We start from the raw sequence: 23,382 nt of genomic DNA on the forward strand, positions 1-23,382 counted from the left end.
ATTTATTAAGAATTTACTATGAATAAAGCAGTGAAGTAGGGGCTAAGTATGCAAAGAAAAAATATGATATATTGCTTGCCTTCTCAATGCGTGGGGAGGGGTGAGATGAAGAAAATATGGAACTCAAGATTAAAAAAATGAAAGTGTGAAAAAAAAGGTAAAATATGATAGTCCTTTCTCCCAAAGAAATTGCATTTGTCAGGTGAGGGAGATATGGGGTTGGGCCAGGAGCTGACAAATACACAGATAAGTATAAAATAAAGTAGGTGGTGGTGAGTACAAAAGAGAACCCAGACAAAATGTTCCAGGAAAATGTGAGGTGGAGATGCTTTTAGCTTGGGACATCTCAAAACTATGTTACAAAGGAATAACTGGAAGGTTCCCTCTTCTCATCTCCTGGCTTTGTGGCTTTCATTGGCCAGAGTCCCATCTTCTGCAAGAAGTCTTTCTTAATGTTAATTGCCTTCTCTGGGATTATGTCCAATTTATCATATATATATATATATATATATATATATGTAATTCTTTCTTGCACATAGTTATTTGCATGCTGCCTCCTCCAGTAGACAGTGAGATCCCATAGAGCAGAGAATGTTTTGTTTGTTTTGCTTTTTTGTATGCCTGGTGCTAAGCACAAAGTGCTTTCATACTGGTTGACAGGCTGGATATTTCACAGCAAAAGTGGCATCAGAGATGTACCTTGAAGGCAGAAGGATTCTGAAGGGCAGAGCTTCAGAAGGCCTTCTTGAATTTACAGAAGGAGGAGCTGTAACTAGACAGGGTACACTCTAGTTTGGATGAAAAGGAGTCTGAAAGGGGATGATATGAAATAAAGCTAGCAGAGTACATTGATATCAGACTGTAGTAGCTTTAAATGTAAAGCTTGGGCATTGTATTTTATGTTAGAAGTGATAAGAATCCAGTGAAAGGGATTCATAAAAGTCTATGTAAACCAGAATACACCTGAAATACAAGATTGTAATGATGGGACTAGGTTATTTTGTTCTCATTCCTCCATAAAGTAATATCAGGGACTCATTTTTCCTCACCTTCAAGGCAATGGGAATATGGCCTCTCCCAATTCTAAGGCTAATTAGTTTATCAAAGTGGATGAGGGAAGGGAGTGCAGTGGTCTTTTTTTAGCGGATAAAGAACTATATGATGTTAATCTTCCTCCAGGGACAAACTGATACTCTATTAACTCCTGGTCAGCTCTCTCTCCCACCCCTTATTTTTCTTTTTTCAATTTTAATCATTGCTAGCAATCATTTCTTTTTTTTCTTGGCCATCTGCAAAACAGAACATAAATCTTATAGCTTCTCCCTTACCTGAAGGAAGCAACCAGAGCTTTTCATGCTTGTTAGTTTCTTTTTTAATGATTAATAACAAGAATAGAAGATGGAGATTGAGAAGGAGGTATAAAAGAAGTATTGAGACATTTTCCTAAAAAAAAAAGGCATAAATGAATTACTTGTACAATCCAGTAACAAAGTATAAAGATGTTCCTTAATCAACCTCATGGAATTATAGGACACTGATTACTGGATGAAGACAGGTGAGATAAAGGAGGAATTTCCAATGATTAGCTGAGAGTATTAGTCACATCATTGTCACCTAGATAAAAAGCAAGATGGCTCCCTCTTCTAAGGTGAGTTTTGAAGAAAAAAATTTGACTTTCCTTCCCTCTCCCCTTTTTTTCTTTTGGAGTATATAGAAATGAAATGAAGTTAGGTAAGGGATCACTTTTTTCCCTTTCCTTCCCATGCACTAACAATGGTGGCTTAGAGTAGAGCATTTATCTTATCGAAAGGGAAGAGTATTCATTTTTTTTTAGCTCCAAGGGAAGTTCTACAATCCAAACTCCAATGTGCTCTTATCTCAGTTATGTATTTATTATTTCCAGAAAACCAACTTGGGTTTTTTTGGGAGTACATTTCCCCCATATTCTCATTTCTGGAAAGTTCTGTGGGAATTTGAGGAGGCTTCAAGTATTGCTCTTTCCAATACCTCTCTCTTGAACTAGAGTCCCACCACATGATGCAATTCTTAACGAACTACTTAGTACCCTGCAGAGAGCCTCAGAAGTTTATTTACCACATTTTAAAAAAAATCTTAAAATTAACAATCTTTCTGAGGGTCCAGACCTACCATAGTTGGTAGGCTTAAAGATTATATTCACACTCCAATACAAAGTTGTAGATATTAAATAAGCATACAATAATTTTAAAGTAGTATCTGCATGATGCTTGTAAGGGATTGTCCCCTCCTATAACAACTAGGAAAGAACAAAAATTTCAATATAAATTAAACACTACAATAACAAAAATAGAAAACAAATCAGCTTACCCAACTCAGAATATAATATAGTACCAGATGGATTACCAGAGAATGCTGGAATTTACCAACAGGGAGTAATGACTTAGAATTGACATTGGTAGTTATCCCTTTTTCTTCAGGCAAGAAAACAAACTGTTCTGGATAGACAAACCATGAATTTCTCTAATGCATCTTTGGAAGTCCAGACAAAACATTTATTCAATGGGTCTCTATGATTCACAAAGTGCCCTAAATTAATGCAACTTGGGTCTTTCACCTGGGAGAACCCAGGTTAAAAGGTACTGTGTGTTTGTACTCCTAAAACTACAGCTCGAGAGCTTCTACTGTTGGACTCCTCATAATTGTCAGCCCAAAGACACAATTAACTCAAAGCACTTACTGAAATAGTGTAGAAAAAAAAGTAAAACAAAGTGCAACAAATTGCTCCCAAGATCTAGGGGCACCCTTTCCCACAAATAAAATGCAATGTGAATGGAAAGAGCGGACATATCTAATGGTCATTAAGTAGAGAGACACATATGTAGGGGACACATGTAGCTCACACATATGTGAAGAGGAGTGATATTTCATCCCTTTACTGCTTCAGAACTGTGGAGATGCTGATATCCTTTCATTATTTCTGCTGATCATATCACTGTCTGTTGAACCTCCTCCACTGGCTGCTGCTAAATGCTACTTGGCTATAATCTCCATCATCTCTAGCTTCTCTAAGCACCAACCAGTAGGTCCTCATCACCTTGCACTTGGATTACTGCAAACACTGCTGTTAGGGCTGCCAGGCACAAGTCTTCCCTCAACTCCAGTCCATTAGCCATTCAGCTGCTAAAGTAATTTTCCTAAAGCAAAGGTCTGATAATGTCACCCTTATATTCAACAGCCTCTAGTGGCTCCCTATCACCTCCATGATCACATACAAAATCATCTGCTTGCTGTTCAAAGCTCTTCATAACCAAGTCCTTAAACCCTAACTTTTCAGTCTTTTTACACCTTATTTCTTGCCACAGAGTTTTCGATCTAGTTACACTGATTTTCTCACTGTTCCATAAACAAGACACTCCCTCACTGATTTTGGACATTTTCTCTGGCTGTCCTCCATGTCTGGAACACTCTCCCTCCTCACAATCTCTTCTTCGCTTTCCTAGCTCTTTTAGGTCCTAACTAAAATCTCACTTTCTACAGATAGCTTTTCTCAACTTTTCTTAATTCTAGGACCTTCCATTTTTTAAAAAAAAAATTTTAGTATTTATCCTGTATATAGTCTGTCTGTACATTTTGTTTGCTTGTTGGGAGTTCCTTGAGTGCAGATATTGTCTTTTGCCTTTTTTTTTTTTGTATCACTAATACTTAGCACAGTGCCTGGCACCTAGTAGGTTCTTAGTAAATGCATTTTAACAGAAATCTGGATACTCTAAAATCTTAGTTTAAGTTGATTTATGTACCACTGGAAAGAACTAGGGGGCATCTAGGTAGCTCAGTGTATTGAGATTCAGGCCTAGAGAAGCTTAGTCCTGGGTTCAAATATGATCTCAAATACTTATTAGCTATGTGAACCTGGGCAAATCACTTAACTCCTATTGTCTAGCCCTTACCACTTTTTTTTTGCCTTGTAATCAATACACAATATTGATTCTAAGAGAGAAATTAAGGGTTTAAAAAAATAAAAGAAAGAAAACTGGAACTCAGACCCTAGAACTAGCGTGAATATTGGCTCTGGGGACTGCCATCTCCAAAGTAGGATCACAGGGGGCAGCTGGATAGCTCAGTGGATTGAGAGTCAGGCCTAGAGACAGGAGGTCCTAGGTTCAAATCCAGCCTCAGACACTTCCCAGCTGTGTGACCCTGGGCAAGTCACTTGACCCCCATTGCCCACCCTTACCACTTAGGAGCCAATACACAGAATTTAAGGGTTTAAAAAAAAAAAACAAAAAACAAAAATAAAGTAGGATCACAGGTCCAAGCACAGACTCTTATCTTTTTGAAGCTATCCCTTCACTCAGTACTTGCGGCTGAATCACCTCCAAAGAATACTACCCTGTACTCTGGTTGCAATATGCTATTGCTAAAGGGGAGACGAAAGGATAATAATGAAGAGCAAATTCTCTTCTCGGAGTTCACTTTAAAGTAGTCAGCTTGCTTTTTATTCTAGACCATAAATATAGTTGATGCTTTCTGCTAACCATTCAAAGTTCCTATTCCTCAGTTGCCTTTATACAATGGTATAGAATTCTGTATTTCAATCAGATTGATTAAGGAACTTCACATTAATGGTTCTTTTATATGGAATAAAGGGTTCCTTTATATCTTCCTCTATACTTCTCTGTTTGTACATCCCAATTCCTTAAATTTTTTTTTTCCATTTAGTCAGTAAGGTTTTAACTATACAAGAAGCTTGAAAGAAGATTTAATTCTCATGCCTTTGGGTAAAGGAAACTCCATTCCTGCTTCCTTATTTCTTTGAAGGATACTATATCTTTGGTTTAATAATTTCTTAAAAATGAAATAAAAAATAAACTAATAGGTATAATCAAGGCCAAATTTATGCCTTAGCCCGAGATATCACCATACTGAGAAACAAACAAGAGTAAAAAGTCTAAATTTCCCTGACTGAACAAATATTCATGCAAAGCAGTAATTCTTTTTGTGATTGTTTTCACTGTATTTACCCTATGAACGTTATAGTAGATGTCAGAGAATTTCATCTCAATGTAGTTAACTATCATTTAAAAACAAAACATGATGAATGGGGAATCTGTGGAATGACCAATTTAAAAAATGGTACTGCAGCTGAAGGTAAGTTTCTTGATCACATTTTACCACTATGATCAAATATTTTGCACCAACAGATTAAATATATTTTGTGCTTAGAAGAGACAGTGTATTTCTAAATGGCAATACACACATCAAAGAATATGTTCATAATATATAACACTACAATGGAGTCAGATATCATAGTTGTGTGAGAACTCTTACTTGGCCCTTTGATTTCTTTGTACATAGAACAATTGTTGGATTCATGTTTCAATTTAAATATGTGATTTTAAAGTTCTTGGCAAACACTGAAAGTATGAAGGCGTTATCTACCAAATAGAAAAACCTTTGTTAATTCTGCTGTTCCTTTTATTGAAGAATTTCCTTTAAGACAAGTAGGTTCTGATATAGGACCTACTAATAATAAGTTTTAGCTTCTGCACTCTACTGAAACTGTCCTATTGAAGATCAGTAATGACCAATTTATCTTAAAATTCAATGACTTTTCTTACAACTTTATTTTTTATCATTTGATAATATTGACTACACTTATTTAATTTTCTCTTTTGGCTTTTATAATGATACAATATTTTAGTTCTCCTATATCTCAAATTATTACTTTTCAATATTCATTTATGGCTTTTATTTCTTCCTTTGGCTCTTAATTAGGAATAGTCTCTAAGGTTTGTTTTATCACTCTTTGTATAAAACTTATCTACTTTCATAGTTCTAGCATCCTGATGTGAGTGACCCCCAAATCTATATCACTAACTTTGCTATCTTTTTGAAACTCTAATCTCCAAGCAAGTAACTGAATTTGTCCACCATCATGTCAAACTCAACAAATAAATTTAAGGGGGCAGCTAGGTGGCTCAGTGGATTGAGAGCCAGGCCTAGAGATGGCAGGTCCTGGGTTCAAATCTGACCTCAGACACTTTCTGGCCGTGTGACCTTGGACAAGTCATTTAACCCCCATTGCCTACTCCTTACCACTCTTCTGCCTTGGAACCAATATATAGTATTGATTCTAAGACAGAAGGTAATTAAAAAATAGATTCTCTCACTTAGAATCATGGAATATAAGATCTTAAAGTTCATGTGGTCTAGCCTAATCTTTTTATAGATGATGAAATCCAAAATGGTTAAGGCACTAGGGCAAGATCATGTGTATATTAAGCAAAAGGGCTGAGATTCTAACCCAGATGCTCTGACTCCCAACTGAGTTCTCTTTCCATGATAACAAATGGTTTAAAGTTACCTTCTGATTTTTCAAGTGGAAAAAAAAACCTGGAACCAGGAGAGAAGAGATAACTTGTTCAGACACCCATGGCAGAGCCATATTTAGATGCTTAGTTATATGGCTCCTAAGTTTTTAACATGAAACCACAGTTGCATTATTTTGATGCATTAATTATTACACCAGCTTCCTAAGTGTTGTCCCTGACTTTAGTCTCTCCTGTTGTAACCAACTGCCATAATATAATGAACTCTAGTTAAGATGCATTCCCTGACGTAAGAGCAGTAAAAAAAAAAATGCAACAACAAAGATTTTCTGCTTTGGAGGCAAAGAGAAAAGGATCCTATATCTTTCTTCTCCTACTATAAATGACTACATCTTTAAACAAGCATAAAATGCACAGTCACTTCCAGTTCTCTGTGTTTATGTTTTTGATCTTCCTTAGAGTTTTCCTGAAATGTTAATTCATTTCTATACTGCTGTCTCATCTTGGAATTTCCCTATGCATCTAAATCCTCTTTACCTTGGATCATCTTACCAGGACTATGGTCTATTCACAGGAAGCTGTCTCATGACATGTCATCTATACAGTGTGCCTCATTTCTCTCAATGGTCTAGTCTAGAGTCATGGCAATGGAAATGAAAAAGAAGGGGTGAATATTTCCTCTTTTTTAAAGGAAGAACCAATGTTACTTGGTGAATGACTGAATATTGGGGTTTTAAGAAGGAAGTTAAAAATGACACTAATGTTTTAAACCTGAGAGACTTAAAAAATTAGTGATGTCATTAATGCGAGCTGGAAAAGTCAAGAGAATAAGACAATTTTTTTGGAGTTGAGAGCATATTAACATAATTATTGTTACTTCAATAAAGAAAATGTAAATGACCAAGTGTTCCACTAATTATCCTGTGATGTTTAGAGAAAGTAAAGAAAGTCTCCAGTCTTTGGTAAATATGGGACAGTATAGACAGGAGCTACATAGGATGGGCAGACATGGAAGGATTATGATTCTGAATCACTGGAGGGAATACACATATTGATGGGATCATAGCTTCATTTAATTAGAAATACTGAGTAAAGAAAAAGGATCAGATAAAGATCTGGAAGAATTTAGGTCCTACGAGCTTACATGTCTATTCTTCTTTTTAATATTGATAATTGTAGTGTAACAACCATTAGCCTTTTCAGTCCTGTCAGAGACTGATACTTCCCAATAGAATGTTGTTTCTTTTTGTTGCTATGAAAATTCATTGATTATATTTTCAAATACAAAATGAGAACTGAAAGAATAAAATTAAACCTTCAATGTCTTACTCTCTGATCAATATCCCTCACCTTCAAAATTAATTTCTTCCAGGACGTCTTTTGATGACTGTGGTTGTTTATTTGGACCATGTATTTTAACTTGCTTTGTTGATATATAAATGTGTTCTTCAGTTCTTTCATGTAAGAGGTTTTAATCTCTCCAAGTAGCACTATTGAACAGTGGAGCAACGGCTCTGGTGTGAGAGAATTTGGGTGTAAATCTTAACTCTGATACTTGCTTTCTCTAGACTACTAGGCAAGCACCTCCAGGCCTTATTTTTCTTCATCTATAGTCTGATGGTATTAGAAGTGTCAATTTTTAAGGTTCCTATCAGCTCTGAAATTATATTATTTTAGTGTTCTAATTAAATATAAATCCTCCAGCATGATTTTGCAAGGAAGGTAGTATAAAGTTTCTCAATCTGACTAGTTAGGAGAATTATTAACAAAAACAATAAAAGTTGGCATTTATACTAGCACTTGAAGGTTTGAAAAGGGTTTTACAAATATTATCTCATTTGTTCCTCACAACAAACCTCTTTTTACAGATGAGGAAACAGATGTTGACAGAGGTGATTTGGCCAGTCACATAGCTGGTAAAATTCTTAGAATGGATTTCAACTCTTTCTTTTTGACTCCATGGCCAATTTTCTATCCACTGTGCCACCTAGCTGACTTGAAACTTGAGAAATTAACATTCAGGGAATAATAAATAAATTAGATGCCACAAACCAACATTCTTGAAAGGTAAAGAAAGTACTAAATATAAGAAACAATTTCATTCTTGGGAAAATTTCTCATTTTTTTTAAAAATTTTAAACCCTTAACTTTTTTGTATATTGACTTATAGGTGGAAGATTGTTAAGGGTAGGCAACGGGGGTCAAGTGACTTGCCCAGGGTCACATAGCTGGGAACTGTCTGAGGCCGGATTTGAACCTAGGACCTCCTGTCTCTAGGTCTGGCTCTCAATCCACTGAGCTACCCAGTTGCCCCCAAATTTCTCATTTTTAATAAGTCCCTGTGTTAGCTCCAACTAAATTTTTATTGCTATAATGCATTCCATGATATTTGATTTTTGTTACTATTTTCACTCCAATAAAAAATGACCTTTGCACCAGAAATGGCATAACAAAAATGAAGAATGCATAATTGCTATCTATGATAAATTAGGAGACAATAAGAGAGTATTTAATTGATTAATTCATCTGGTCCAATGAACTACAACCTTAGGTGCCTAAAGAACCAATAAGAAGATGGTAGATGGACATCTAGAAAGGGAATTGGTGATTATAGAGAGCCAGCCAGTCTGGTTTCAAGATCGGGTCATGCCAAACTGATCTAATTTTCTTTTTTTGACAGAATCACTAAAATCATATGAGGAAAATATTTGAGCAAAGCTCTTGGTAAGGAGTTTCATAATTTTTTTTATAGAAAAGATGGAGAGATGTGGGCTAGATTGTAATAGAGAGATGTATTCAAAACTGCATTGATGGTATGTCTCAAAAAGTAGTTGTTAATGGTTTGATGTTAACATGGCAGAAGATCTCTAGTGGAATATCTCACAGACCTTGCTTCGTCCTGTGCTGTTTAACAGTTTTATCAATGACATGGATAAAGGTACAGACAGCATGTTTAACATCTTTGTAGATGTTAATCTACAAATAGGGGAGGTATAGCAAACATAATCAATGTTTAATGATCCAAAAATCTTGAAAGATTAGAAAATTTGGCTAAATCTAATAACATGAAAATCAGTAGAGGTGAATGAATGCATAAATAAAGCATTTGTTAAGCACTTACTTTGTGCAAAGGACTGTGCTAAGTGCTGAAGATACAAATATAAAATTAAAGCAGTCCTTGATTTCAAGGAACTCATATTCAAATGGGAGAAACAAAACACATTGGGAAGATTTTATTAGCAAATCAGATGGAAGGGTCCCACAGACCTTAGGGTGCTAGGAGCAAAGCAGATGGCAATGCCTCTTCTTTAATTTCATTTCCACTGATAAAATCATGCCAGTTACTGATGTTGAATCACTTGACAATGCCAAGCATTTTTGTGGCAAGAATATAATTTCTGGATATTTTAGTGGCTGTAGAACCTGGAGGAGCAGAATGATGACTATGGGCACTGTGTGGGAGTTCAGGGTCTCGTGGGAGATGGTAGAAAAGGTGGTGATAGGGTTTTGATTTGCCTGGTATATGCTGCCTCTTGTCTTTCCATTAGGATCCCTTGATGTTCCAGTTAAGATTGAATGCCTGCCCTATGTAAAGTCTTATACTTAAATATTAAAAAATCAACTTCAGACATATAAGACAAAGGGGGGCACACCTATCTCTCTAAAAGCTCTGAAGATTTTAGTGAACTTTTAAGTTCAATATGGATAAATTATATATGTCAGCCAAAAAAAGCTAATGTGATCTTGAGTTTCATTAATAACAGCATATGGGGGCCGAGTGGTGTCATGGATATGACACAGGATATGAAGTCAGGAAGACCTGAGTTCAAATATGGCCTCAGACACTTACTGTGTGACTCTGATCAAATCACATCTTAACCCCTATTTGCCTCAGTTCCTCATCTGAAAAATGGGGAAATGCTGGAGAAAAGAAACAGCAAACAACTACAGTATAAGAAAACCCACAATAACATATACTAGGCATTTTACATTTTGGGGCAGCTAGGTAGTTCAGGATTTAGAGAACCAGGCCTAAAGATGGGTGATCCTGGGTTCAAATCTGGCCCCAGACACTTCCTAGCTATGTGACCCTAAGTAGGTCAATTAACACCAATAGTCTAGCTCTTCTACTCAGGAACCAATACTTAGCATTGATTTTAAATCAGAAGATAAAAGTTAAAAAAAAAACACAGTGGCATATGCTTAGAAGTCTCATATCTAAAAGATATTGAGAACTTCATCAAACGTATAAGAAAATGAACCACTCCCCAATTAAGAAATAGTCAAAAAGCATTAACAGAGTTTTTGGATGAAGTAATCAGTCATATACAGTCATATGAAAAAATGTTCTAAATCGGTTAGAGAAACGCTGACCAAAATTATTCTAAGATATTGGCTAAAATGACAAAAGTACAAAATGACAAATGTTGGAGGGGACATGGAAAAACAGGGACACTAATACACAGCTGGTGGAGCTATGAACTAATCCAGCCATTTCAGAGAGCAATTTGGAATTATGCCCAGAGAGTTATAATACTGTACATAACCTTAAACCCAGCAAACACACTTTTGATTTTTGTCTCTCAAGATGATCAGGGAAAAAGGAAAAAAAATATATGTTCTAAAATTTTTGGTGGCAAAGAACTGGAAATTGAGGGGATATATTCAATTGGGGAATGGCTGAACAAGCAGTGGCATATAATTGTGATGGAATAATACTATACTATAAGAAATGATGAGCAGATTAATTTTAAAAAGCATAGAAAAACCTACATGAAATTATGAAAAGCAAAATGAGAACAAAGAGAACTTTATATATAGCTACAGAATGAATGTTTGAAGAATAACTTGTGAATGTCCACCTCTAGAGAAAGAATTGATAAACAGAAACACAAAAGGCATAATTTATATATGTGTTTGTGTATATATACATGTGTATTGTAGTATACAGAATTTGGGGTTATAGTTTTTTTTTCTAGCTTTGGCTGAGTTCCAAAAAGCTGTTAGAGGTTTTAGAATCTTGAGAGAGGCAGTTGACTGGATCTTCCGTGAAGGGAGGAAGTCAATGAGCGAACTCTTAGATTATCTAGCTTCAATATTGAAATTTAGCCTAGCATTGATAGATTTACTTAAGAAATTATTATTTTAGATAGACCCTTTATATCTTCCTTTCCTAATACCACCCTGCCTTCCCTCCCTTACCTTAGTGGCTGTGGAGTTTATAAGGAGAGAAATTAGAGAGGAGTTAAATCTGTGAAGAGTTATTTAATTGACAGCATTATTTATAATTTAATCAAATCATCATTTATTTTCTTTTAGATAGCATTTTGTAAAACTGAGTGAGGCAGGTCCTTACTCAGATTCCATCTTTACTTCCCTTCCCCCACCTGAGGTTCCTGAGATAACTGATAGGGCTTTCCTTTAATCCACCTTCCTAACAACATCCTTCAAATAAATAAATCCTTTGTGTTTCAATAGTCCTATTTAGTGTAATTTGTCTGTTAGTTAACAAGAGGGAAGAAGAGGGAAAGAGAAACATACTCTGGGTATAGAAGGAAGCTGGGCATCCATCTTGAAGAAGGTGTTACTTCAAAATAGGTCCCTTCCTGTGAAATTAACTAAAGCCTGTTTGTTAATTTCAATCTAGTCTATTTCCTTCAGCTTGTGTTTGACTCTAAGTCCCAGTCTGTAAGCCTGCTGTGTTAGCCTGTTTAGTTTAACTTCTTTCTCCCAAGAAGATCTCTGTTTCCCTTCTGTGTTATACTCCTGACTTCAGTCCTATTATACCCTGAATCTCCTTTAATCCCAGCCTACCTGTAGCTACATTAGGAAAACCATCCACATAATTGACCATATCAACAGTCTAACAAACAAAAATCACATGATCATCTCAACAGATGCTGAAAAAGCCTTTGGCAAAATACAGCATCCATTCCTATTGAAAACACTGAAAAGTACAGGAATAGAAGGACCTTTCCTAAAAATAATAAACAGTATATACCTAAAACCATCAACAAGCATCATATGCAATGGGGATAAATTAGAAGCCTTCCCAATAAGATCAGGAGTGAAACAAGGATGCCCATTATCACCTCTATTATTTAACATTGTACTAGAAACACTAGCAGTTGCAATTAGAGAAGAAAAAGAAATTGAAGGTATCAAAGTGGGCAAGGAGGAGACTAAGCTATCACTCTTTGCAGATGATATGATGGTATACTTAAAAAATCCTAGAGAATCAACTAAGAAGCTTGTAGAAATAATCAACAACTTTAGCAAAGTTGCAGGATACAAAATAAATGCACATAAATCATCAGCATTTCTATATATTTCCAACACATTAGAGCAGCAAGACGTAGAAAGAGAAACACCATTTAAAATCACCCTAGACAATATAAAATACTTAGGAATCTATCTACCAAAACAAACACAGCAATTATATGAAAACAACTACAAAACACTTTCCAGACAAATAAAACTGGATCTAAACAGTTGGAAAGCCATTGATTGCTCATGTGTAGGATGAGCTAACATAATAAAAATGACCATTCTACCCAAATTAATTTACCTATTTAGCGCCATACCTATCAAACTACCAAAAAACTTCTTTACTGAATTAGGAAAAACTATAACAAATTTCATTTGGAATAACAAAAGATCAAGAATATCAAGGGAAATAATGAAACAAAAATGTGAAGGAAGGGGGCCTAGCAGTACCAGATATTGAACTATACTGTAAAGCAGCAGTCATCAAAACAATATGGTACTGGCTAAAAGACAGAAGGGAGGATCAGTGGAATAGACTTGGGGTAAATGACATCAGCAAGACAGTGTATGATAAACCCAAAGAGCCCAACTTTTGGGACAGGAATCCACTATTTGACAAAAAATGCTGGGAAATTTGGAAAACAATATGGGACAGAATAGGTTTAGATCAACATCTCACACCCTAAACCAAGATAAATTCAGAATGGGTGAATGACTTGAATATAAAGAGGGAAACTATAAATAAGTTAAGTGAACACAGAATAGTATACTTGTCAGATCTCTGGGAAAGGAAAGATTTTAAAACCAAGCAAGAGTTAGAGAAAATTACAAAATGTAAATTAAATGATTTTAATTATATCAAACTAAAAATTGTTTTGTACAAACAAAAACAATGTAGTCAAAATCAGAAGGGAAACAACAAATTGGGAAAAAATCTTTATAACAAAAAACTCTGACAGGCGTCTAATTACTCAAATATACAAGGAGTTAAATCAATTGTGTAAAAAATCAAACCATTCCCCAATTGATAAATGGGCAAGAGACACAAATAGGCAATTTTCAGATAAAGAAATCAAAAGTATCAATAAGCACATGAGAAAGTGTTCTAAATCTCTAATAATTAGAGAAATGCAAATCAAAACAACTCTGAGGTATCACCTCACACCTAGCAGATTGGCTAAAATGAAAGAAGGGGAGAGTAATGAATGCTGGAGGGGATGTGGTAAAATTGGGACACTAATGCATTGCTGGTGGAATTGTGAACTGATCCAACCATTCTGGCTGGCAATTTGGAACCATGCTCAAAGGGCTATAAAAAACGCCTGCCCTTTGATCTAGCCATACCTCCCTCCAAATCCCTAGAGCCTGGTAAATTTAAAAAGGAGATAACAAAGTTCATCTTGCTCAGTAAATAAGGAGTTATGGCTAATGATACAACATTAAATATGTGGCTGCCCACCATCACCAGGGTGGGGAGGAATTGTGAGTTTTGATGTACCACCTCCCCATTGGCTATTTACCAATTAGAGATGTCTTGGGATATTTAAAGGAATTGCTGAATAATGAGCTCCCCAAGTATTTATTATTGTATCTATGTGAGGGGACTCTGAGGTCTTTGATCACCGAGAGAGATCACTACCTTAAGTTACTGATTAATGCTAGCCTGATCAATAAATTGATATTCTTAACCATAAGCCAAGAAGCCTCTCTTCTACCCAAGAACTCTCAGTGGCTACCCACTGACTGCAGGATAAATGACAAATTCTGCAGGTTGGAACCTATATAATGTATTTGTAACCTATCTTATTACACATTATTTCCTTTTCTCATGAGGAGTTCCAGACAAACTAGCCTAATTGCTATTTCCAGAAATTGGCATTCCATCTTCTGCCTCAAAGTCTTTGTAGTTTCAAATTTTAGTTTGTGTATAACCTCATAGAAGAAATCCTTCCTGATTCCTCCTAGTGGTCAGAACTCTCTCCCTCCCCACACAAGTATGTATATATACCTATCTGTTTATATGTTGCATCTCTCAATAGAAAGTATGGTTCTTAAGGGACGTGAATGGGTTTCATTTTGTCTTTATATTGCCATTGCCTAACATTGGGCTTTGCACATAGTCGACTCGAAGTAAGAAAAGTTGCCAGACTAGAATCAATAGGGTGTGGCAATTGATCATATAAACAACTCTTGCCAGAAATGAAAGTGAATAGAGACCTAGGATCATAGCTTTTAAAGTCAGCAACATTAAGAGAAGGGTTTAAAAACATTTTTTTAAAGTATGTTCGTAGGCTGAAGGAAGGAAGGAACCTGTATGATTAAGACTTTATATCTTTCCTATCTCCAAGTAGTCAGCCTCTAGAACTCAGAACTCAGCAAGAGGCAGACCTTTTTCATTGATTATGCCATTCTAGGTTCATATCTTCAACCCAGAATTTGGGCTGGAATTTTCTCTATTAATATTTTGAGATAAGATTGTAGACTGGGATTAAGGGAAGAATAGGGGAAATCCCCTGGAAGAGTTAATGGTTTTCATAGAACACTGGTGATATGACAGATAAAAGGGGAATCCAGAGAGAAATGATTATGGCTGCCATTGTTTCAAGGGATCAAGGCATGCTGAGCTCAGCAGTAACCTCTGAGGTTATTCCAGGGGTTGAGGATCAAACTCATAGATAAAAATGGGAACAAGAAAAAGTCACCAGCACAAGCAGGTTTTCTATATACTGAAGCACAACCAAGTGTCCAAAATCAGAGTGAGAACCAGCAATCCCTGGAAGGCATGAAAATGTTCTCACTCTGGTATATCAGCATTAAGTATGGGAATACAGAGTTTTATTGGCAGTTACTTCACCTATGAATCCTGGAATTCTCATTCTCAAATTAATCAGTCATTCATTCATTACATACCTATTCTTTGTCTGATAGTAATATATGTTTCACAACACATATTAAGTCAACCAAAGAAAATATTATTAAAACATTTTCTCATTTTATAAAATAACTATGAAATCTTCAACATTGTTTTCTTTAAATACTTTTGTATAATAAAATATTTAAAATATCCTTGGGTGAGCCCTTCCTTAATTCCATATCAAATGAGATAATATAAATAAAGAGTTGCAGAAATTCTAAAGCACTATATTAATGCTATTATTATTACTTATTATTATTATTCCAACCTTATCTATTTTTTCCATTTTGTTCTAAGACATCAAGGATTCAAGCTCATATCATAGTTATTCTCCTTATGATTCCATAACTGCTTTTAATTTGAAGCTTTTCAAAGTTTCTTTCAGTGACCCTAATGAATTTGCATGTTGAGGGTCTATATTTTCCCCAGCTCAGCTCATCTTCAGCTACTTCCCAAGCATCTTTTAAAATGCTAATGTGTATATTTTTTCGTTAGTGATTAGAGGAAGCAAATAGAGCAGTGTATATAATAACAGACTTCAATGAGTTATTTGCTATATATTAGAAAAGAGCAACTAAGAATATCTTCTAAGCCTCAGAAGAGTATTTAGATGAGTAGTATTATTTTCCATGGTACAATGTAAGAAACAGAAATATGAAACTTTTGCATGGCAAATATTTCTTTGCATACATATACTATCGAATATTTATGCAACCCTACACATTGAGATTTTCGATATTTCAAACTAAAGTGGAAGATAAGCAGAAATGTAGCCTTGCATTTAGTGCTGAAAATTTTACTGCTTTGCATAATTTGTTCTTTAGTGTTTACCAAGTTATGATTTCAGGTTGCTTCCAAAAAGGACAGAAGTTCTAATTTAAATCTTTGGTTTCTAATTCATAAAAATGCAAGCATAAAAGCAGAAATATTCTTTTTCATCTGCATTATCTTTGCTTGTAGATCTATTTCATGCAGAAGTGTGGCAGAGCGGAAAGATCTCTGACTCTACAGTCAAAGGACAGGCATTCAAATCCTGCCTCTGATGTTTTCTGTCTGTGAGAACTTGGGCACTGTATCCTCATCTATAATATAAACAGGATGGGCTACATAGTTTTTGAGATCCTTCTTAACTATAGACCTTTGTTTCTATATAGTAGATGGCAGCTTTACAATTATTTTTTGGATTAGAATTTAGAGAAATTAATTGGCAATATATCCAAAATAAAAAGGTTTTTTTGTAAGGGAAAACGGCCTTATTCTTTTTCATGTTGAAGCTGCCCATTATATTGAAGAATTCCTGTAGGTCACTGCTTAAATATAACTGAAGAAAGAAACCTTTAGCATGGAAATAGAACAGAAAAAAAGATTAATTAAAAATTATTATTAGTGACTGTTGAATTAAAAATTTAACCTAGGTAAATAAAACTGCTGTGACTGTGATATAAAATGACTCCTTTGTCAAATCTAAACTCTAGTCATCCCCAATTTATTTTGAATTATTGGACAAGAGAATTGACTAAATAATTGGACTATCTTAGGATATTTTATTTTAGGAAGGGCTGATGATGTTTTTTCTATTAGCCATTTCTGCAGTATAGTTTGCTTAATGATAGACCATACTTGAGAATATCAGAAAATTTAAGGCTCTTTGTTAACTCATACTGATGGTTTCTGGACAATATTCTGAGACTATTCCTTAGTAGGGTGCGTGTTAAATAACTAAAGATCACTGCCAAGGATATGTATTAAGAATGATATTCACTAACAATGACTGCTAAAAGATAACTCTTTTTTAGGTAGTCTTTAGGCATAGTTGCTAATTGGCAAGAATACTTTATAGAGAAATTAACCTTTACATTGACTGCCTAGCCAAGTCTGACAATAGGTTCAAAATCCAATTTTATATATCTACTTTTTACATTCTTATTGGAAGCTAAAGGATTTACAAATTTTCCTTTGAAAGATATTTTTTTGGAAGGATTTAAATTTGAATGTGAACAAAGTGCTTATGGGTCTCACAAATTAGGGCTACTCTTGTGAGTGCTTTTTTGGGAATACTTCTAATTATAGATTATTATTTTTACTTTTTCTCTTCTCACTGAGACAGAGAGCACTATGGTAGCTAATTTTTATGATTTCTGAACTGGCTCTTGTAAAGCAAATTATTTTTAAAAAAGACGCCTTTTGAAAATGAGAAGATTGATGGTTAGAATTCTCAAGACTTGGGGGCAGCTGGGTAGCTCAGTGGATTGAGAGTCAGGCCTAGAGACGGGAGGTCCTAGGTTCAAATCCGGCCTCAGACACTTCCCAGCTGTGTGACCCTGGGCAAGTCACTTGACCCCCATTGCCTACCCTTACCACTCTTCCACCCAGGAGCCAATACACAGAAGTTAAGGGTTTTAAAAAAAAAAGGAAGTCTCATGACCTAATGGACTTAAATATTATAATAAGGGAAAGAGAAATGTGTTACCTTTAACAACAATCAGCTGAGGAAATATAACAATCTTATCACCGGGGGTAGAAAAAGGATTTTAAGTCAAGTCAATAAATCATGGTTAGTAAAATCTTATGTGGGAAACATCTTAATTTTGTTCTCAATGGTGCTGTTTGAGGCATACTTTCTACTTCTTATTCTGTTTACATAAAATAAGCTGCTTAATCTTAGAGAATTCAAGCAGTTTGGGACTAAAGAAAAATTAACCCAGAAATATGACTTCATAACAGTTTTCTCCCCACATTCTCAGTTTGTATAGGAATACATTCATTCAAAAATCAATTTTTAAAATTTGTTATCAAACAAAAAAGATTGAATATAATTATAATAAGGAGTCTAGGTGACAGCTCATCCAATACAGGTGTAAATACAGTTCAAGCATCAATTTAAATCAAGGGACCCGTGAAAGAAAGAACTTCTTCCTTGTCAGAGACAAAATTATCCTATTTGAGGATTAAAGAACACTTTTTGAAATATTCCTTGGGGGCCATGAAAAAAATCTTTTATAGTGCTTCCTTTAAGAGATCATATTTAGTTTCATATTAAAAATATAAATTTAAAGTAAAAATGTCATTGTGAAATTTCTACTTAAATAAATACTTTAAATGAATTGTTCTTCAATATAAGCACGTGAAAGCAATCCATTTTCCAAACAAGGACCCTGAAGAACCAGATGAAATGATAACTTGCTTAAGGATCACTAGGCAAATCAATAATAGAGCCTGGTGTTGATGCTCATTAATAAATGCTTGTTGATTGATTGACTAAACTGTTACATGTTAGAGCATATTTAAGTTGACAGTTGTATCTCCTGAAACCACAGATGACATTGTTTTAGAAGTCTAGTAACAAAAGTTATCACATGAAGTAGAAAAACAAGTACTCAAACAATCTTGTGAATAAGATGTCCAAGTATCTTGGGTAGCTAAAAAATTTGGGATATGGCTTGGTATATATGGCACATATATGTATATATGTACACATATATACACATACACACATATATACATATACATACATACATATATACATACACATACATACAGTTCTCTAATGAAGGTAAGATGACTGAAAATTGAGGATTGGTCAAACATGTGAAATATTCGACGACAACAGTTTTCATTTATCTCCAACAGTTCTCTGCAAACACTACACACAGTATAAATAACATATACACATATGCATTCAATACATACATGTATGCATGTATACACACACATATATACACACATATTTATGCCTCCTACGTTTCTAACTTAAAATTATAAATTAGGATTACAAGAATTTTTTAAAATGTTAAATACCTAGCTTTTTAAAATAATAAAAGCTACATCAGGCACATTTGGATATTTCAATAATCCACAGATAAGAATGACTTTGGAAAATTTTCTTCCAGAAGCTCTTATATATGCATATTTATTATATGTGTGTATTCTTTTGAAGGTCTGAATTACCCAAAAAATTATAAAAAAAAGAAATATAACAATATCTGGCCTTTTGAGAACTTTATTAGTTATTTGAGTCACTAAGGCTTCTTCAATCTTCCCACATTTCCTCCAATTGCACTAGCATTTCCATTATCTTCCCAATATGTGCAACAGTCTTAGATTCCTTAATGGGTAGCATCTATGTACGTTGATTCACAGAAAAACTTTAGGTTCTAGTTTTTATGCATAAAACCTTGCTTCAAGAAGGCATTGCATTGGTATCATTTATACCAGTACAGAGGCTGTTTTAATTAATTCATATTTTACTTAAAATTTAAAAAAAACTTCTTATGGAATATTTTAGGATCTGTGAAAGCTTTAGCAAAACATACTAAAATGGACCTGACCTCCTGTTTCAATTACTTTCCAAATTCAGTTTGCATAGTTGGAATGCAATCCCAGTGAGCTATGGATACTTTTGTTTTGAGTTGTAAATAACATTTTCGCATGTGTGCGTGGGACAAGTGGCTCCCCTGAAGTATTTCTGTTGGGAAGAGGAAGCTGCCCCTAGAATACTTCCACGAAGCTTTTACATTCTTGTATGACTTAAAGAGGTGTGTGTGTGCGGGGTGTGGTGGTCCCTGAGAGAATAGAGTATACCACAAGGTGGTACTGTTAAGTGCCCTATACATTTCCTTTTTGGGGGAAAAGCCTTAGTTGCTCCATGCTGGTTATGGCTTCATTTTGAAATATTTTGATGATAGGAGATGAGAATTTTCATTAAATTACATTTTTGAAGCTGTATGTTTTCATTCAGTTTGAAATGCATTAGATTATCACCCAAATAAATATTTGTTGATTGATTGCTGACTTATCTGAATAGCATAAGCACATTTAACTTAATACCTAAGATATGCCTATTGTTAATCCTTCTTGTTGAAATTCTGAGATCCCAATTTTCTAAAGGCATAGAAATTAATTTGTTATAATTAATTAATTCATGAAATTAAACTAATTTCAGAACAAACTAAGACAAAAGTATATGTATAACATTCATTATATATGAAGACACTGCTAAGAATATTGTACTGTGGGATATAAAACCAGATTAAAATGCCCACATGCATTTCTGATCTATTCTAGTCAAATCCAGAATTGGCATTCATAATGCTGAGTTGGAGTTGGGGAAGACAGCTGAACAGATCCCTGTAGGTTAATTCAATTTGCTGACAGAAAAAAGTCATAGTATGAAAAATGTTCTGTCGGACTCTTGTAATAATTTTAGCAAGCAGACTAATCTATAACTATCATAATCAATTAAATAAGAAAGAATGTTACTTTTAGCCATTTGCTACCAGTCTGTTGAACATGTCTACATCCAATAAAGAGCTTTCTGCTGATGCAGATCTTTAAAACACAAAATGATTCTAGTGAAGACAGTTTCAGCAGAAAGCAGCCATGGGCATTATTAAGCTAGGCAGTCTATTCTCCTCACATGCTAAGATATGATATTTGGCCTATTAACAGAGTACAATCTCTTTTCACATGATTTCAGGATAAATTGTAATACAAATGCTGAATAATAACCACCCCACCCCAAAGGTTGGCATTAAAACTTTCTTTCTAGTCAATTTAGAGTTGTTTCCAAATACCAGGCAGCAATATTCCAAGCTGAATATCATTGAAAGAAATTAGAATGATACTAAAGCAGGGAGCTACCCCAGACTAGACTAGAAATATGAATAGACTTGTTTTGTGAATGTACATTATAATATTAGTTCTCTTATTTGTTGGCTAAAAGTATCTTCAACCTCGAGATGAAGACAGAATTCCACATTTACATTAGCAACATTGTATATTATATCAGGTGATGTTCATAAAAAATGTCTAAAAGAGAGAAACCATAGAAGTGTTACTCATAGTTGTAATGAAAGTATAGATTTCCCATGGAGTTTCTGTTTTACTATTACTTTTTCAAAAACTATTTTGTGGAATAAGGTATGGGATTCAGCTTTTATTTTTCACAGTATAATTGTACATGTAAGTCAAACTTAGTCAATTGAAAAGAAGTATGACTCATTACAGAATTACATGTTGGAGAAGTGCCAAATGCAAAGGCACTATGCTTACTTTTGGTGTTGGACAGGAAGCTGTGGAGAGGCGAGATGTAGCCTGGGCACGAGGAGATTCTGAAGGGGTAGTGCTGAGGGAGGCGGTATCTCGTGGGAGCACCTGAACGCCACGGGAGATGATGGAATCTGGAATCTGAGCAAGATAGTCAGACATGATGATTAACTTGAAAGCACTAATGATTAAAATAACTGTTAACAAGAAAAAATTATGTTCAAACTCTATTTCAAGTCTTCGTGATATGCAATTCATTCATTCTACTATTATAACTTTGTGTTACTTGGTGGTGTTATTAATAAAAATATAATAACATGAAATATTATCTTGATGGATAAAAAAAATCTTTAAGCAATGTGAAAAAAATACTTGTCCAACAATATTCACTAGTTTTTCTCAATCTTATCAGTATAACAGAGGTTGGTAAAATTTTGCAAAATTATTTGAGATCTAGGATAAAATCTTTAACACCTTGGGCCTGTGGTGTTAGGAATGACTGCTACTAAACTAGCCGATTTTCAGCTTCTATATAAGACAGGCCTCAAGGTAAAATTTACATTATGAAAACTTATACAACTAACTTCTAATAAAAGAGAAGCTGAAAGTGTCCCCCAACTAGAAGTTTTAGGTAGTCACAGCTATACAGCTGTGGGCAACAACAAAGCATAGTTGAAAGAGTTTTGGGGAGAGATAAACAAGGTTCACATCTCAGCTCCACTACTTCCTATGTGACCCTGAGGAAACTGGTAAAATTCTCTGGCCCTTGGTTTCCTTATCTGTTAGGGGAAAGGACTGCTATAGTTCCTTCCAGCTTAAAATCTATGATCGATGACACTTAATAAACATGGGCATTGCTGAAGGTATACAGCACCCACATGTGTAGAAACAAAATTTGATTTGTTCCTATGTGGTTTCTGCCTTAATTTTGATTGAACATAAATTCATACCACAACTAATTAAATCCTGTATTGTACAATTTTATGCAATAAACTCACAATCTGCTGAGGCAACAATAGGAATAAAGTAGCATACAATGTAATTACAACAAACTACATAGTCTCCTTCAGATATGTGCCAAAAACAGTCATGTGGGAGGTAATGAATCCCTAAAGGAACTGAAAAGAATCGTTTAAAAGAATGCAAAAACACAACTAAATGAGTAACATTAAAATAAAAGGGAAACTTTTTTTAATGAAAAACTGCAAATAGAGCATGGAGGAATTTATGAGCTATTTGAATATTACCAAAAACCTAGAAAGACAGAAGTGTTATTTTAAGTATGTTACTGATTATTGTGTATTTTTACATTTATTCACATTCCTTTTAAATTTTCTGAGACCGAAGATGAATAACATACTTAAACATTCTTTCCCTGGATCAATGATGGGAATGAACATCAACCTTCAACTTTATGTGACCATAATTTATTAGATGTATATATTTTCTGTTAGGACTAAAGAGGCTAGATACAGTGAAATCAAAAATAATTTATTCTCATGGAAATTCGTTCATTTGAAGTTAGAATCACTGAGAATTTATTTTAAGAAATTCAAGGCTTTATATGCATACATATATACACAGTACACAGACACACTCATGTATATATAACTTCTTCCTCAATGTTATTCTGCATATATGAATGAACATCTCTTAAATGTTACAAATGATTATTATAGTTCTCTTGCAATCATCCTCTTGCAAGAGAAAGGGAAAACATGGTCCCACATTCAATTTCTTAAGTATAAATTACAACCTATACTGATTGATTATTCCCATATTCTTATGGGATCAGATATTTAGAGTTGGAGCAAATCTCAGAGGCCATCTAGTCTAATGCCTTCACTT

General features: G+C 34.6%; 1 protein-coding gene across 8 annotated transcripts in view; it reads right to left on the bottom strand.

The window, feature by feature from the left end:
• The window catches only part of GPHN (gephyrin), a 787,688-nt gene that overhangs the window by 214,805 nt on the left and 549,501 nt on the right, over window positions 1-23,382 (bottom strand). For all 8 annotated transcript variants that reach the window (XM_044664832.1, XM_044664830.1, XM_044664831.1 and 5 more), the window contains one exon: window positions 21,541-21,675. In XM_044664832.1, coding sequence (XP_044520767.1) covers window positions 21,541-21,675 — 135 coding nt within the window. The remainder of the gene's footprint in view (window positions 1-21,540; window positions 21,676-23,382) is intronic.

This window comes from Gracilinanus agilis, chromosome 2 (assembly GCF_016433145.1).
Source record: "Gracilinanus agilis isolate LMUSP501 chromosome 2, AgileGrace, whole genome shotgun sequence".
Lineage (NCBI taxonomy): Eukaryota > Metazoa > Chordata > Mammalia > Didelphimorphia > Didelphidae > Gracilinanus > Gracilinanus agilis.